This window comes from Passer montanus, unplaced genomic scaffold, assembly GCF_014805655.1.
Source record: "Passer montanus isolate IOZ18808 unplaced genomic scaffold, ASM1480565v1 scaffold21, whole genome shotgun sequence".
In the NCBI taxonomy this organism is placed as follows: Eukaryota; Metazoa; Chordata; class Aves; order Passeriformes; family Passeridae; genus Passer; species Passer montanus.
In genome coordinates this window covers 13145050-13160210 of record NW_024366703.1, presented here as the reverse complement: position 1 = coordinate 13160210, position 15161 = coordinate 13145050, and the positions used below count along the sequence as shown (strand labels likewise).

At 40.0% G+C, this 15161-nt stretch overlaps 1 protein-coding gene across 1 annotated transcript in view; it reads left to right on the top strand.

Moving 5' to 3' along the window:
* Positions 1-6: 6 nt before the first annotated feature.
* Positions 7-15161, top strand: part of PDZD8 (PDZ domain containing 8) — a 53411-nt gene continuing 38256 nt past the window's right edge. The window contains exon 1 of the mRNA XM_039709112.1: positions 7-979. Within this exon, the coding sequence (XP_039565046.1) occupies positions 108-979 (872 nt within the window). The 5' untranslated portion in view covers positions 7-107. The remainder of the gene's footprint in view (positions 980-15161) is intronic.

Below are 15161 nucleotides of genomic sequence, written 5' to 3'. Positions count from 1 at the left end.
CCCCTGGCGGCCGCGGCCGTTAAACGCCGGTGGGGCGCGGGCGCGACCCCCGCGATGGCGGCGGCGCGGTGAGGGCGGCGCGCCCGGGGCAGCGCGGAGGCCCGAGGATGCCGCTGCTGTACGTGATCCTGCTCTCGGCGCTGGCCGGCTGCTGCCTCACGCTCCTGCTCCAGCTCCTGCTCGTCTACAGGAGGAAGCCCGAGCCCCCCGGGGCGGACAGAGCCTACGGCGGCATCGTCTACACCCGCGTGGCGCCCGAGCACGGCCTCAGGGAATACCTGCAGAGCGCGGAGCCGGCCGGCGGCCCGGCGTCCGCGGAGCCAGCCCCCAGCCCGGCCCCGGCCTCCGCCGCCGCCCCGGGCCCCGATCCCGGCCCCAAGCAGCAGCAGCCGGAGCCCCCTCCGGCCCCCTCCTCCCGCGAGGAGACGTGCCACTTCCTCAATGCCATCTTCCTCTTCCTCTTCAGGGAGCTCAGGGACACTGCCCTGGTCAGGGACTGGGTCATCAAGAAGATCAAGGTGGAGTTCGAGGAGCTGCTGCAGGCCAAGATGACGGGGAAGGTGCTGGAGGGGCTCAGCCTCAGGGAGGTCTCCCTGGGCGATGTCCTGCCTGTCTTCAAGTCCGTGAAGCTCATCCGGCCGGTGGCCTGCAACGAGGAGGGCTGTCCCGAGGAGCTGGGCTTTGAGGTAGACCTGGAGTACAATGGTGGCTTCCACCTGGCCATCGATGCCGACCTGGTGTTCGGCAAGTCGGCTTACCTGTTCGTGAAGATCTCGCGGGTGATGGGCAGGCTGAAGCTGGTCTTCACCCGCCTGCCCTTCACACACTGGTCCTTCTCCTTTATGGACGACCCCGTGATAGTCTTTGAGGTGAAGTCTCAGTTTGAAGGGAGGCCCATGCCTCAGCTCACTTCCATCATCGTGAATCAGTTCAAGAAAGTAATTAAGCGCAAGCACACCTTACCCAATTATAAAATCAGGTGAGTTGGCCCGCGTCCTCAGCGTTACTTTCGGTGGTGTGCAGCAGAGTTGCTGTTTTGCTCTTAATGGGTGTTTAGTGAAGTACTTTGCTTGTCTGCTGGTAGGAGCTGAAAGGAAAGATCATTTTCCATTTCTGACAGGTGAAGAAGCCTTGCACAATGAGGTTGTTCCGTGCCCTCATCTGGGTATAACTGAGTGGCAGAATCTATATGTATGAAAAGTTAGGGGATCTTGTCAGGTGTGTGACAACAGGACCATGATGTCCCTCTTTGGAAGAGGTAGCAGGATGGCTCCATGGAGAGTGTGTGCGTTTGGGGTGTCCTCCCAAGCTTCTGCCGCTGGGGAGACACCAGGGCAAGACTTGTCGCTGCTGCTTGCCTCTAGAGGTGAGGCGAGGTGATTATTACTTAATATAAGAAAGGGTAGAGTTCACTGTATAAGGAATATTTTTGAGATCCCATGATGTAGACTGTCTGCTTCTTTTCTGGTCTGCTTAATTCCCTCAGTAAATTTTGGGGGAAGTCTGAAAGTTGATAAGAGAACTATTACCAATGCTTGTGGTAACTAAAACTTTGAAGGACCTTCTGGCTTTTTGGTTATGTTTTTTTCTTTTTTTTTTGTGGTTTTTGTTGTTGTTGTTTCTTTTTGTTGGGTTTTTTTTTGTATTATAGTGTATCTTCTGTTACAAATGCACGCACTGCAGCACAGACTGCATTATGTATTGAATATAATGAAATATGCACTGATCCTTCTGTAGCAGCACTGGCAAGAGTCATATTCACTTTGTTTCTATCCCCTGATATTGAGTGTCTTACCACTGCTCAGGTGCTGTGTTTCCTTTCTGTTGTGTCTTACCACTCTCAGCATACCACATTTCCTTTCTCTTTTGTTTGTTCTTTCTAGCTTTTGTTATGTGTTAAGGATTTTAGGTTTGTTTACAACATTCTTCTGCAATAAGCCTTTTCCCTGTAATTCATGAGAGATGAGTAACTGAAAATGCCTCTTTGAATTTTGAAGTGTAATTAGCTTTGTAGTGGTGTAATTTTGGAAGACTTTTCAGCTGGTTCCCCTGCAATTGAATTTATAAGTGCTCTCATGAAAGTGGATTTTTAAAATATCCAAGGTTTGGATAGCCCTGGCAGGGCAAAAAATATTTTTTTTCGAGTAATGTAGTGGCTCTTTCAAGTTTTGAGGTACTGAACTGCTCTCCAGAAGAGAGCAATCCCTGGACAGCAGGGAAGCTGTCACGACAGGTTTGCTTCCATTCTGTTAGTGTTTTGGAAAGAGTGAAGCTGTGAAGTGGAGAGGAGCCCGAAGGAGAGGTTGGGATAGCACAGTCGTGGTGCAGAGTCAGCAGTCTCAGTACACCCAGACAGAACAAATGAACTTTGCACTCCCTGGGCAAATTTTTAGGGCTCCTGTGCAACCTGTGGTGTATGATGTGCTCCTCCCCTTCAGCAGATGAAGACAGACACCTTCACTTGGAGACCTGAACAGTGAGGTGTTCTCATCGTTTAGTTGGAGACAGTCGATTTTCCCCGTGTTTCTCAAACTTTCTGCCACCATAAAGAGGGAATGAGGCGTGTGTGAGGGACTGGAGGGGCAAATAAGGTAAGAAGCAGAGCCTGAAACAGAGATGGGAAGTGTGATGATAGAAGGTGACTGACACTTAGAATGATATATAAAGCATAAATAATTCTAAAACTAAGAGAAATTAACAGTTAACTTAAGATTAACTGGTTAAAGGAGTTGGGAATCTATGAGTGCTTCAGAGGAAACTGCAGTATCACAGCTGATTTTCACACTAGACAGTGGGCTGGTAGCCTGCTGTGTTCAGTGTAGGTGTCCAACCCTGCTGTGCTGATTTTGACCTGTACATTTTGTGCCAGGTACTGAAGGTGTCATTCCAACCCCCGTGTTGTGAAGGGGACACTGAGGCAGGACACGGAGCTCAGTGCACATTAATGGACTTGTCTTAAGGAAGGAAGGTTGGCTCATTGGTGCCCAGCTGTCCTTAACAGCATTTGCAGCTTCAGGTGGGAGCCTTGAGCTGTCCACAGGGGCCCAAGGTTTTGTGGAACACAGACTAAAACTACAAATTCTTCCCCAGCATGTCCAAGCTGAGTTTAGGCAGGTGAATCTCCGAAGTTGGTAACAGCTGAGCAGTAACAGGACACTCAGGTGGTGGCAGAGCTGAGAGTTCAGGTGTTACTGGAAGCTGGTTTGGAAAATCAAGTCTCCTGCTGGTAAGATGAAAAAGTGGGGCTTTAAATTGTAAGATTACATGGGATTTGAGATTATGGTATGCTAATATATTACTTAGCAAAGAATATCTAGGAGAAAGTCAGGAATTTCACAACTGCTTAATAACACCTTAAAGATTAAAAGTTTCTCATCTACATGAAATGTGATTATTCTCTCCCAGTTTTTTCCCTATTGCCTGTATGTCCTTAAGTACATAGTATTTGCTTCCATGTGTAGTTCAAAACCTTTTTGATGTCTCCCTACTCTTGCTCAAGTAATTTTGTAAATAAAACTTTGACTAACAGTGATTACAACATTGTAAACAAAGGTACTTGGAGAGTGAGGAATTCTCTCTTCATCTGGTTAAAATGGGAGCACTTTGCTACTCTGTTGGCTTCCACATTGAAGCCCACAAAAGAGTTTTATCTTGTTTCAAGGTCTTAATTAGCATATAAAACTATGCTATTTTCTTTGTCTTTTGTATTAGGCAACTTCTAGGTTATTACTGGGTGGTGAATGGCATATGAAGAGAACTTCTGCCAGTAGCTGATTTTGAACATCCTATAACTAAGTTTGTGTTACAGATCCTGGCCTCCTCTGTTATTTAGTTAAAAAATACTGTATTTAAAAAATGTATATTCATATGTGCACTGGCTGTTACTACAGCCAAATTACTACTCAAGTACTTTGTATCCTTTCCAGTTAGGTACAAAATGTATGCAGCACAGCAGTGATGAGTAAGATCATATTTGGTATCATCCATTTCTACAGACTTTGTGTGATCTGCATAACTGTACCTTGAAAGTAGGAAAATGCATCTTGCACTCCTAAGAGTCTATAGGGAAAGGCAGTGAAGCCTAGTAAGTGCATTTAAAGTTTGTCTAGCATTTTATACACGTTTTTCTCCATAAAAGCAATTGTCTACTAATTGAAAAAGAAGGGTTGTGCTTTATGTCTAAACTAATAAGTAGTAATTTGTGTTTTACTCTAATAGCATGTAATCACTTTTCTCTCTCTCTTTAATAAATGTGTTTGTGTCTGGCAAAACACCCTATTTTGTAGCTGCTCTGCCATTGAATGGGAATTGCTGTCTGGTGTAGTAGAATTTGAGGAAATCCCTGGATGTAAGGCTGTTGATACAATCCAGTGAATGTAGGCTGGGTTGTTTTTTTTGTCATCGTTGATAAAGAATTTATGAAATTCTATTGATAATAGCAATAGTTAGAATTTTGTATTTAATATTAATGTATTTGTTGCTTTTAATAGAAATGCAAACAGCTTTTCTGTGTTTTGTTCAGATGTGGGGAAAATCTAATACAGTCTTGTTTTCATGTAGGTTTCTTTTAATAGACAGGGCAGTGAATGCTATCAGCACAAAGTGGAGTTTATCTTGTAACCTGAGTCCAGCCTTTGGTTTTTCACTGTGTGCACTCAGACAGTTCTTTAATGCTACACTGTTCATGTTGGTTTGAACTTTATCGTGTCCTTTTAACAGTGGCTACTAAAGTGGTTAATAGGATTTAGAGGCACAGAGTAAGGACTATTTCAGGTGTCTGTGTCCTTGCTTGATGGTGCTGTTGCAGCAGTCGTGGGTTCATCTGTGTTAGTTCTCTAATGAGCTCTACCTTGCTCATTAACCTTTAATTAAGTTGCTTATGGTGACAGCCTTGCTGTGCCCCCTCTAACCTCAGGCTTATCAGTGCACTGATTATGCTGTGTCCAGCCTGTTCTTAGTAGTTGGGTTTATTTTTGCTCTTTTGCACAGCTCTTGCTCTTAGATTTTGCAGAGGTTTGGGTTTCGGGTTCCTTCTAGGCAATAAAAATGCACTTTGCCAAAATGAAGATACAAAGTGTATATGTAAAGGCCTTCTTCTGCCAGAATTTAACTTCCTGATGTTTCTTAAGTGATGATGTAAAAAAACCTACCAGGTGCCCTTTTATTTCCTTAAATTAAACATGTTGCAAGTTCACCCATTCAAATTCTAAGCAGTGGGTCAGTTCTGTATATTTTAGGACACTTTGTTTCTTAGTTTGTTACATTAAAAAACCCAACTATTTTGTATTGATACTAGTCTGCTTTGAGAAGATGTTTGCTTTGTTTTAATGTATGTTACCACAGAGGGGGATAACTTTCTTTACTTTGTAAATATTCTCATAAAGCATTGCTTCTACCATTTCTGTATTGGGTGTTTAGATTATCTCCTCTGGCCACTTTCAACATAAATTATCCTTAGAACTGATCTTTGCAATATATTTAGGCATGTTTAATAGTTTTATGCTTTATTTGGAAGCTGGGGCTATATTGAATTTCTCTGGGAAGAACAATTAGACGAGCCTATTTTTATTTACCATTATAGAATGCAATTTGAGAGTTACATAGTAGTTGCTTATTTTTGGCAAAACTTAAGTCTAGAAGTAATGTAAACAACTATTGATTTGAAATGTGTTTTACAATAGAAATTACCTCATAATGAGGAAATTGAGGTATTGGAAAAAGTATAAAATAAAAAAAAGTATGTATTATTCATATGATGAGGCAGGAGTACCAGAAATAATCAGGTTTTGGGACTGTGATCATGTCTTTGCTTCAGAGACCTTTCTCTGTAATTTGAAATGTGTTTTACAATAGAAATTACTTCATAATGAGGAAATTGAGGTATTGGAAAAAGTATAAAATAAAAAAAAGTATGTATTATTCATATGATGAGGCAGGAGTACCAGAAATAATCAGGTTTTGGGACTGTGATCATGTCTTTGTTTCAGAGACCTTTCTCTGTAGCTGCTGCAGAGGGAGGGTTTTTTTTTAAAGTGGATTTCTACTGTAGTTGATAGGAATCTCTCCCATGTTAAAGCTTAAAATGCTCCTGTTTGAAGTTCTCATTCCTACTGCTGCAGATAGGAAAGAAGGGTGCTTTGTTTGTTGGTTCTGTTTATTGGGGCTTTTAATGCTATGCCTATTTTAGGTACAAAAATCATCTACCATACAAAAGCATTAAAAAACCTCCAGGATCTGAGTCCTTTTCTGCTCTACAGAAATTGATGGCAAAGCAGCACAGTGATTTTCAGACTGTCCCAGAGATGCTGCCCTAAATGATGCCAGCACAGACTATGCTGCTCATGGAAAAGTGGGGATAATTTTACTCAGTAGATCTGTCTGTAGTCAGTAGTTCCATGCTTGGAAGATTATCTTAATAGTGCACAAGCAGCTTTGCTTTGTCTTACAGGAATTGGATAAATGGGTCTGTGGGCAACCTGACACACGATGAACACAAGCAAACCTCTGGACAGCAATTATTTTCTATTTTTTTTTTTTTTCCAAGGGTGCTACATGTAGAAGGAAGATTCTGGTAGTGCAGAGCTTTTTACTGTTTCTTTTTGGGAGGGCTCCATCTCAGGCACACATAATTTCTGGCGGGTTACTATGAACAAGTTTCTTAAGATTGTATGTGGTACAATGGCTGGATGTAAATCTTATGTAGCTAGCAACTTCAAATCCATTGGTTCTAAGGGCTTTGAGACATTTTTAGCCATCTTCCCCAGCCCCAGCAGTTCATGAGTTTTCATACTGGAAAGATTGAATTCTGAAAGAATGCCAGTTTGAAACTTGTTCATAGTAAAGTCAGAAGGAATGGGTGACCAACTACATACCAGACATTTCCCAGCATACAGGTGGCATTCTTTGCAGCTTAAGAGTGAGCCTTTTTCTGTGCTTAGTCAACAAATCTCATATTTTATATTCTTACCTACAAGGGTGAGGAACTAGCACATCACTGACGTGAGATGGATTAGTGAACAAATTGGGAGACCAGAGATGTGGGGCAAAGAGAAAATCTCAGTTGGAGGGAGTGATGGATAATGGAATGTTTTGGTCATTAGTATCTGCCTTTGCTGCAGATAGAAATCCAATAGGCATAATTGTTCTGACATGAACATAGAACCTCCTCCAACTTTTCTTCCTTGCACCAGTATATAAAACACTGTACAATAATACTGTAAAGAGAATTGCCTTGTTTAATCCTTTGCTGGTTTGTATTAGAAGTTACTTGATCTTTGTCCTGCAATGAGCTTTCATGTGGATGGTGAATAAGGACTCTGAAAAATCTGCTGAGATTTATTTAGTATTTGATGGTGTTTTGCATGCACCAGCATTGAGACCACATTTCTGTTCATCTGCACTCTGCCCTTGAACTGATCATGCTGCTCAATGAACTCAAATGTGGATCTTTTTATTCAGTTGTCCTAATTCGTGCTGCTTTCAATGCATTTAAATAAATATGAAATAAGCTGTAGTAGTGTTTATTTTTTTAAGGGTAACTTATTTCAAAATAGAGATCATATAGGAATCAATCACTTTATAGAACTGTAGGCACCTAAGGAATGTGTGGGCAGCTTCTGAGCCTGTCTGCTGCAGCAGACAGGTGTGTTCAGGCTCTGGAATTGGGCTGTTCTGGACCACCTTCTACAGGCTGAATTATGATTTTTAGACTCTGTGATAGTATGGTTAATGTCTCCCACTTGTCACATGGCACTGAACACTGGGTTTTCCTGAAGGAGAGTCATTCAGGGGAAGGGGCACAGAATTTACCTGTGAAGATCTGTAGCTCGTACAGCTCTCGGTAGCTCATTGGATATAAAAATGTAGGAGGCTTTTTTGTCAAACCTATTTATATCTATTAAATGCATGAAACAGTTAATCTTGTATTGGCAAATGGCACTTGATCAGAAAGCTCTTAAGAGCAGCCTGGGTAAGGACAATGGGTTTTAGTGGGTGGAGCAGTGCAGTGCTGGTGAAGCTCAGCCTCACGCTGCTGGATTCACTGTTGGAGCTGGTCCTTTCCTATTCTGGCTTTCTGTGGGAAACTGCTCGTTCTGCATTGCTGTAGAGATGGCCTAAAGTCACCCAATGTGCTCCTGTGTTTGCAGTTCATGTTCACACTTGTTTGATTTAAAACTGTTTCAACATTTGTGTATTCTTGATACTATTTTTTTTCTTGGGAGTAGAGTAAAGGACTTTACTTGTAACACTTCTTCTAGAATTAATAAGCTTTATTTTCTAAACTGACTATGGAGAGACTTTAGCAACCCACATGGGTAGATTACATTAATAGATAATTTGTGTTATCCCAGTCTGTTAAAATCCCTAAATTGTGGAGCTTACGAAAAACTGCATGATGATCTCAAACCATCCTTTCATCCAGAAAACAAGCAATGATTCAATGTGATGATGAAGATTCCTGCACCTGCCCAAAGCCATTTGGGTACATCTGATTCCTTAAGCACACCCTTCCTTCTGGAAGGACTCCTACCCTTGCCTGAGTCAGGTCCTCTCAGGAATGCTTCCTGTAGGACCCAGCTGGAGGCTGGCTGTGTTTTAGACCTGTCTGTGGCCAAACACAGCTCTGCAAACTGCCAGGAGATGCTGGGTGTAGCAGAGAATAAAAGAAAGAGGGAAAACATGAAGTTTTGTGAGGTAAAAAACTCACAGAAATTATGTTCAGCCCTGAACTGGGCTCTGGAGAGCTGCTTGGTTTGTTTTTTGGGTTTTTTTTTCCCTAGTAACTGCTCTACTTCATTTTAGCCTTAAAGCTGTTGGGTACAACTTACCTTCATAACATCCTAATTGTGCTGTCCAGTGCTGCTGGAGCTCAGCAGAATGGCCTGTGAGCAGCAGTGTCCCCTCCATTAAAGCTGTTTCATGAGGAATTCTACTGCAGCAATAGAGTTCACAGATTTTTGAAGGCTTCCCAGATGTCATAAAGCTGTAATAGAGTGTATTACAGTGATCAGCCACTGATAGTTAATCAGGCTGTTACACACACTCAAAGGCAGTAATTAATTGCCAGATATGACTAGCATAAAATTAAATTAGGTTAATCACTTGGGAATTAATTTTTTAGCAGTTTTTTTTGTTTTGTTTTTCTGGCTGAAAAACTTACAGGGACACTTTGAGATGTAAATTTGGAAACATTTCTTACTTTGTCTTTTAGAAATCATCTGATGATATCTAATGGAAATCATAACACTCACGTACTTTGTTCCTGACTTTTTTTACTGAGACCTAATGCTGAGCAGGATATTTTCCTGTGTCAGTGTCAATGGCAACATTGCTATGAAAAATACTCACTCAGAAGGGAATGTGCACAAATATTGAAGTATACTTTTGTAATGGCATTAAGCACAAGATTATGTGGTGTTTGCCAGTGAAATGAAGATGGTAATACTGGTAGTAGCTACTACCACGTATGTAAAATGCTTTAAATTATACTTAAACCTGTGAAAAATATCCTGTCACATAAGTTTTATATGTGGTAGCCATTGAGTAGTAAAAATTAAAATGGATTTTTTCATGAATGTGACTTGTGTAGTAAATGGTTTAAATCTTGATTAAAGCTTGTTTCCTGTTTTCCTGAGCTTAAATAGGAAGAGTAGAAATGGAAGATCCCAGTCTGGTGTGGCATGGCACCAGGGTTCCTGGTAGTGTTTGGATCACCTCTGAATGATCTGGCTTGGTGAATACTTCCTAAGTAATTAACCAGGGGAAATTACTCCAAAAACTTCAACAGTTGTGTGGGGGTTTTTTTGCCTTTTTTTTTTTTTTTAAAGAATAACCGCATAGTTGCTAACAAAACTTGATGAAATATGTTAGAAGAAACAAAACAAGCCTAATGTTTCCAAGCAAAGAGCCCAGTGAATTAGAAAGGGAGGTAGGGTGGGAACAGCAGTGTTAGGCAGTGGTATTGTTCTAAAACAATTCTACAAAAACTCAGATTTTTTTTCTATTCCTCTGTTCCTCTGAATGAAGGGCAAATTAGAGAAAGTATCCAAATTCATAATTTGAGCAGCTGCTTCTATAAAATGTAATCACAAGTTGTAATGTGCCATGAGTGATGCAGGATTTGGAAAGTGCAGGAATCCTTCCTGTTAATTAACCTCCCAAACCCTTCCTGTGTTTGATTGTCATCAGTGGTGCCACAGGCCATGTCCAGACTGAGCTCCTGTGTTACTTGATCCTGTTTACAGTGTGGGTCTATTAATAAAATGCTGTGACTTGCCTGTGGTGTCATCTTTGCTTGGGGGACAGCTGGCAGGTGCATGGCCACGGTGTGTCCCTGTGTCCGTCTGTGCCCTCCCCACCACTGCAGTCCTTGAGCTGGGTGCATTCCAGCTTCAGGGTGAGCTGTCAGTCATCTCAGCTTTGGAAATGCTGCTGCTAAGCCTGAGCTCCCAGGCTGGGAGTTGGAGCATCTTCTGTCTTGTCAGAAGTGACTTGATAAATGTGGATTGAGGAGAAGCTTCTGCAGTTTGAGCCTTTTTAAAACTAACTGGAGGAGTGAGGATAAACCTTGGGAAGCTCTCTTGCCTAGAATTTACAGCAGATACAAATGTTTCTTCACTTTTGGTTTACAGCTGTCAGGGACTGCTTTCAGCAGTGAGACAGTTGTTTTCTGTCTAAGCAGCCTAAGAGATGTCACTGTATTTCACATGGATGTAGGCTAGGGTTTAGAGCAAAGGATTAAAACTCTTCAGCTCAACGAGTGAGTCATGTTCAGAGCTTAGACTTCTCATAAAACATCCTCATAGAACTTCATCATCTCTTTGCTGTAACCAGGATTGCAGACAGGTGATGTTTGTAGACACTCGAGACTTCCTTATGGGAGGGCATTCTGCTGAAGTGAGCAAAAGCAAATGTTTGCCTCAGTCACTGGGACCAACCTCTAATCCAGCTGGCTGAAGGTAGAGTTTCAGGATGGCTTGGGTTTTATTTGCTTTTTGTGTGTGTGTGCTTTTTATTTTTGGTTATTTTTTGCCTGCTGCTGTTTTCCTTGAATGCCTAAAAGCTGATTGCTAAACCACACCTACTTCTCTTTCAGCTCTATGTGAACATAAGCACATTCTGTATTTTCTGTCCCATTTTGAGCAAAGCCACAACAATTCAGGCTTTTTTGGTGAGACAGGGAAATCTTGTCTTCATCCTGTCTGAATTACAGTAGGATTTTCATCCCTTAATTTGAATCAACAGAACCTAAAAACTTAGGGATCAAACAGACATTGACTACATTGAGTTAAGAAAGCTGTTTCAGTTTTTTTGGAATTCAGAATCTGGGAAGTGTTCATGAAATAAAGAATATGCATATGGTCAAGTTGATCTGGTTTGTGATGATTAGAAAGAAATTTTGGTTCGATTTTTTTTTTTTTTTTACCTGTGGCTATTCCAATACAGGCAGTAAAACCATATCATTAAGACTGTCCATGTTATATTTGTAATTTCTGTCATATAAGCAAGAAAAAAAAAAATCTATTATCTTTTTTGAAGAAGCTACTAGACTGTTTGCATGTATTCCTTTATTTGTTCTTGTGGAAGTCAAGAAGAAATTGAAGTTAGGGAAGTGTCTTGTCTTAAATGTGTGATACAAGATATACCTCAGAATTGCTGAGAAAAAAAAAAAGACTATTTTAAGAATCTGGAAATGTGTGAAGCTTCTTTGAAGAAAAAAAGACTAGTAAAATAAGAATCTGGAAATGTGTGAAGCTTCTTTGAAGAGACTAGTAAAATCCTTGCCTTTTTTTTTTTTCTTTTGAGGTCTTGGTTAAAAAAAAAAAAGGACTGTTCATATATTGAGACCTTGTGTGTATGAGCCTCCTACACGTGTGTGGCAGAATATCCTGTAAGACAGTGGGTGGATTACTAGAGCTGATTTGCAGTTTACCATAAAACTTCCTAGAAAATAAACACCATCTTATTGCAGTGGTTTTGCAGGCTGCTTGTAAGTCAGATTTTCATGGCTGTGAGTAAAGCTGAAATTAATCTTATTTGTTATAGAAATCGACAGTAATTTGAATAGTTGAAGTCCCTGAGTGTGAATACTGATGCAGTTCTGCAGCATTATTCCTTGAGAAATTAGTGGAAGCTGGAGAATTGCTTTTGTAAATCTATAACAAGATCTATGGAGAAACCAGTACTGCTACTATTTTTTTTGTTCAAAATAAGGATAAACCTCATTTTATATCTTCAGTGTGAAGAATGATATAAGCTGTTTATATTATAATACCTGACAAGTAAATGTTAGCTGATAAGCACTTTTAAAATCTTACTAAGGTGATAATGTAATTTTAGAAGTGGATTGTAATATTTTAGAATTTTTGTAGAAGTAAAACTTCACCTTAAATTACATGCAGTGTAAGAATAGAGGACTTCTTTATATCTCAAAATATCTAGTCTCAATCCCTCTTTGAAATTTCCATGCTTTTCTAGTACCCGACTTGTGTTTCTGTGACTCAGGTGAAAAACACAATCTAAAAATTACTCAATTCTCTTGTGTACTTAGTTGAACCTTTTGATTAATCCCCAAACTGAAAATAAATCCAGCAGTTATTCTTTCAACAGTATTTTAGATAAAAGAATCTTCACATACAGTAGGACTTGCAAAATTGGAATCTTCTAAACACAGTTTCTGGTAAGATTGTGATAGAATTTTGCTTAACATTCTAGATGAAAATTAAGACTTGCAATGCATTCCAAGTTGCTTTATGCTGAAGATGCTTGCATTTTTGATTGATTGATTCTTCTGAGGTTTAAAATCTTTTTTGCTCTTTATAAAATTCAAACGTTCAGTTAATGTAACTTCAAAATTCCCAAACCTGAAAACGTTTAATCTTTATGTCAATAGAGTAGGGCTGGGATTCTACCAGTGTTTAATGTGGTCTTAAACTGATATTCAGTAATTTTAAACACTGTTTTACATACCAGACTTCCTTTATAAAACCAGAGACGAATTTAAAACATTTCCTATAACTTATTCTAGAAAAATATTCTCACTTAGTGAAAGCTCTACAAGATCCCACCTCCTTCTGCACTTAGAAATGAAACCATTTCTACTTCTCCAAGATGGAATACTGAGAACTTTTGAATTTTCTTTCTTTCTCTGTTTAGCTCTGAACAATTGTTGGTTTTTTAACTGTGATTCTGGATATTCTTAACTGGTGCAATGAGCAGACACAGAAGCATATGGTTATCATACCAGATAAATTGATTTTATTTTCGTTCTCAATAGATTTCCTTATACAACTAAAAATTTTGTGAAGTAGGTACTGAGGCAAGCAGTTAATCTGGGGATTAGGTTAATTAAACTAAGGTACCAAATACTTCTGTCCTCTTTTCTGTTAAAAGTTGGCTAAAGGACCAAAAAACAATCATCACAGAATAGTGAATTTAAATTAAAGGAAATGTAGGTCAGACATCTTTAAAATTAAATCACCAAATCCAGACTTATTCCAAGTAGATGAGTTCTGCCTCCCAGAACTGCCAGCTGGAAGGGAGAATTCTCCCCATTCCAGGGCTGGAAGTGCTCAAAATGAAGGGAAGATGCTTGATGTACTCAGGGTTTTTCTGGATACGCTTTTGATCTAGACTTTGAGGGAGGTGGTGGTGAGAGGGAGTGAGTCACTGAAGAGCAAGTGAGCCACTGAAGTGAGTCTGAAGTCTGGCATGAAGGGAGTGTAGAAGTCCTTCACGTCAAGGAGACACTGCCTGCAGTGGCTGGAAACATTTCTGCTGTGCTTTGTATATGGAAGAGCTTAGTGTTGTGCTGTTTTAGTGTCTACCTTTAATCCTATATATTAATTCAGTAACTTTATCTTAATTACTTTCAGTGTAATCATCTGACTAATTCCTCATGTGAAGGAGGAATTTTTGCTGTTTATATCTTGCAATATTTGCTAAGAAACACTCACTATGCACAGCGTCTTTTAAATATTGTTTCTGTAGGGTTGGGGTTTTTTCACTTGTTAAAATGTCACATGAATTGTGATTGATGGATATTCCTCTTCACATTAATGCTAAGTTTTAGTTAGCTTTTTCTTAAGAGTGTGCTGTCTGAATTTCAGACCTTTGGACAAAGAAGATGAGTTTGTGGAGGGACACTGGTAATATAAAGACTAGTTGAAAAGGCACTATAAGCATTTAATATAAAGCACTTGTAAAGACTTTCTGCAGGGAGAGCATCCATTGCTGGCCTGCTGCAGTCCTGCCAAACACGAGAGGGGTGATGGCTCTGTGAGAAGGTGTGCCCTGCTTTTAAAAGGTGGGGAAGTCCACAGACTTTTCCTACCATGGGGAAAAAGATGGGAGATCCTGTGATTCCCGACCTGTTGGGAGCATGGATTTCCTGTGTGTGGTTTTACACCACGAGGGAATGGCCCCACCCTGTTACCAGCATCCCCATCTGGGTCTGTATTAGTTCAGCAACTCCCAGTGAGAGAGTCTTTCCACATAAATAGTGTTGTCTTGTACTTAAATATTCTGACAACTGTTCAATTCCCTAGTATGTAATTGAAATCCACAGGAAATAGTAATTTGTCTAATGTTTAATTTTGGAAATGCGCAAACTCTTTGTAAATTAAATAGCTAAGTGCTATGATATAAATTTGGAAGGCTCCAGAGCAGCACTAAAACATTAAAAATGCATTTAATGTGAGATATTCAGCTCTTTGTACGTTGCTAGTGCCAATGCAAATAGGTGATGTGTGCCTTTTTTTTGCTAATGATTTTGCAAATTAGTTGTGATAAGAATGTGAATGTAAGTGCTTGTTGGAAATTAAACACGATGTTGAGACTGCCTTTTAATCCTGTATTTATAGAAAATTTAAGTAGTGCTGCACAAGTCCCTCATGCACTGCTAAGTGTTTTATATATTAATGTATATAATTGTATTGGTATTTTAGAATTAGTTCCTCTTTAATTCATTGTTATATAAATTTTTAAAAAGGATTTTGAAAATAGAAATCAAAATGAAAATGAACATTGTCTTAAGCTAGCAAGGAAAATAGCTTTTTCTGGGGATTGTTTCATTATTCTGTGTTGCAGCAAAAGCTTGCAGTGTGTGTTGTACTAACACTGTTCTGAAGTCACTTGAGGATGTTTTTAGTTTAAATGTGTAG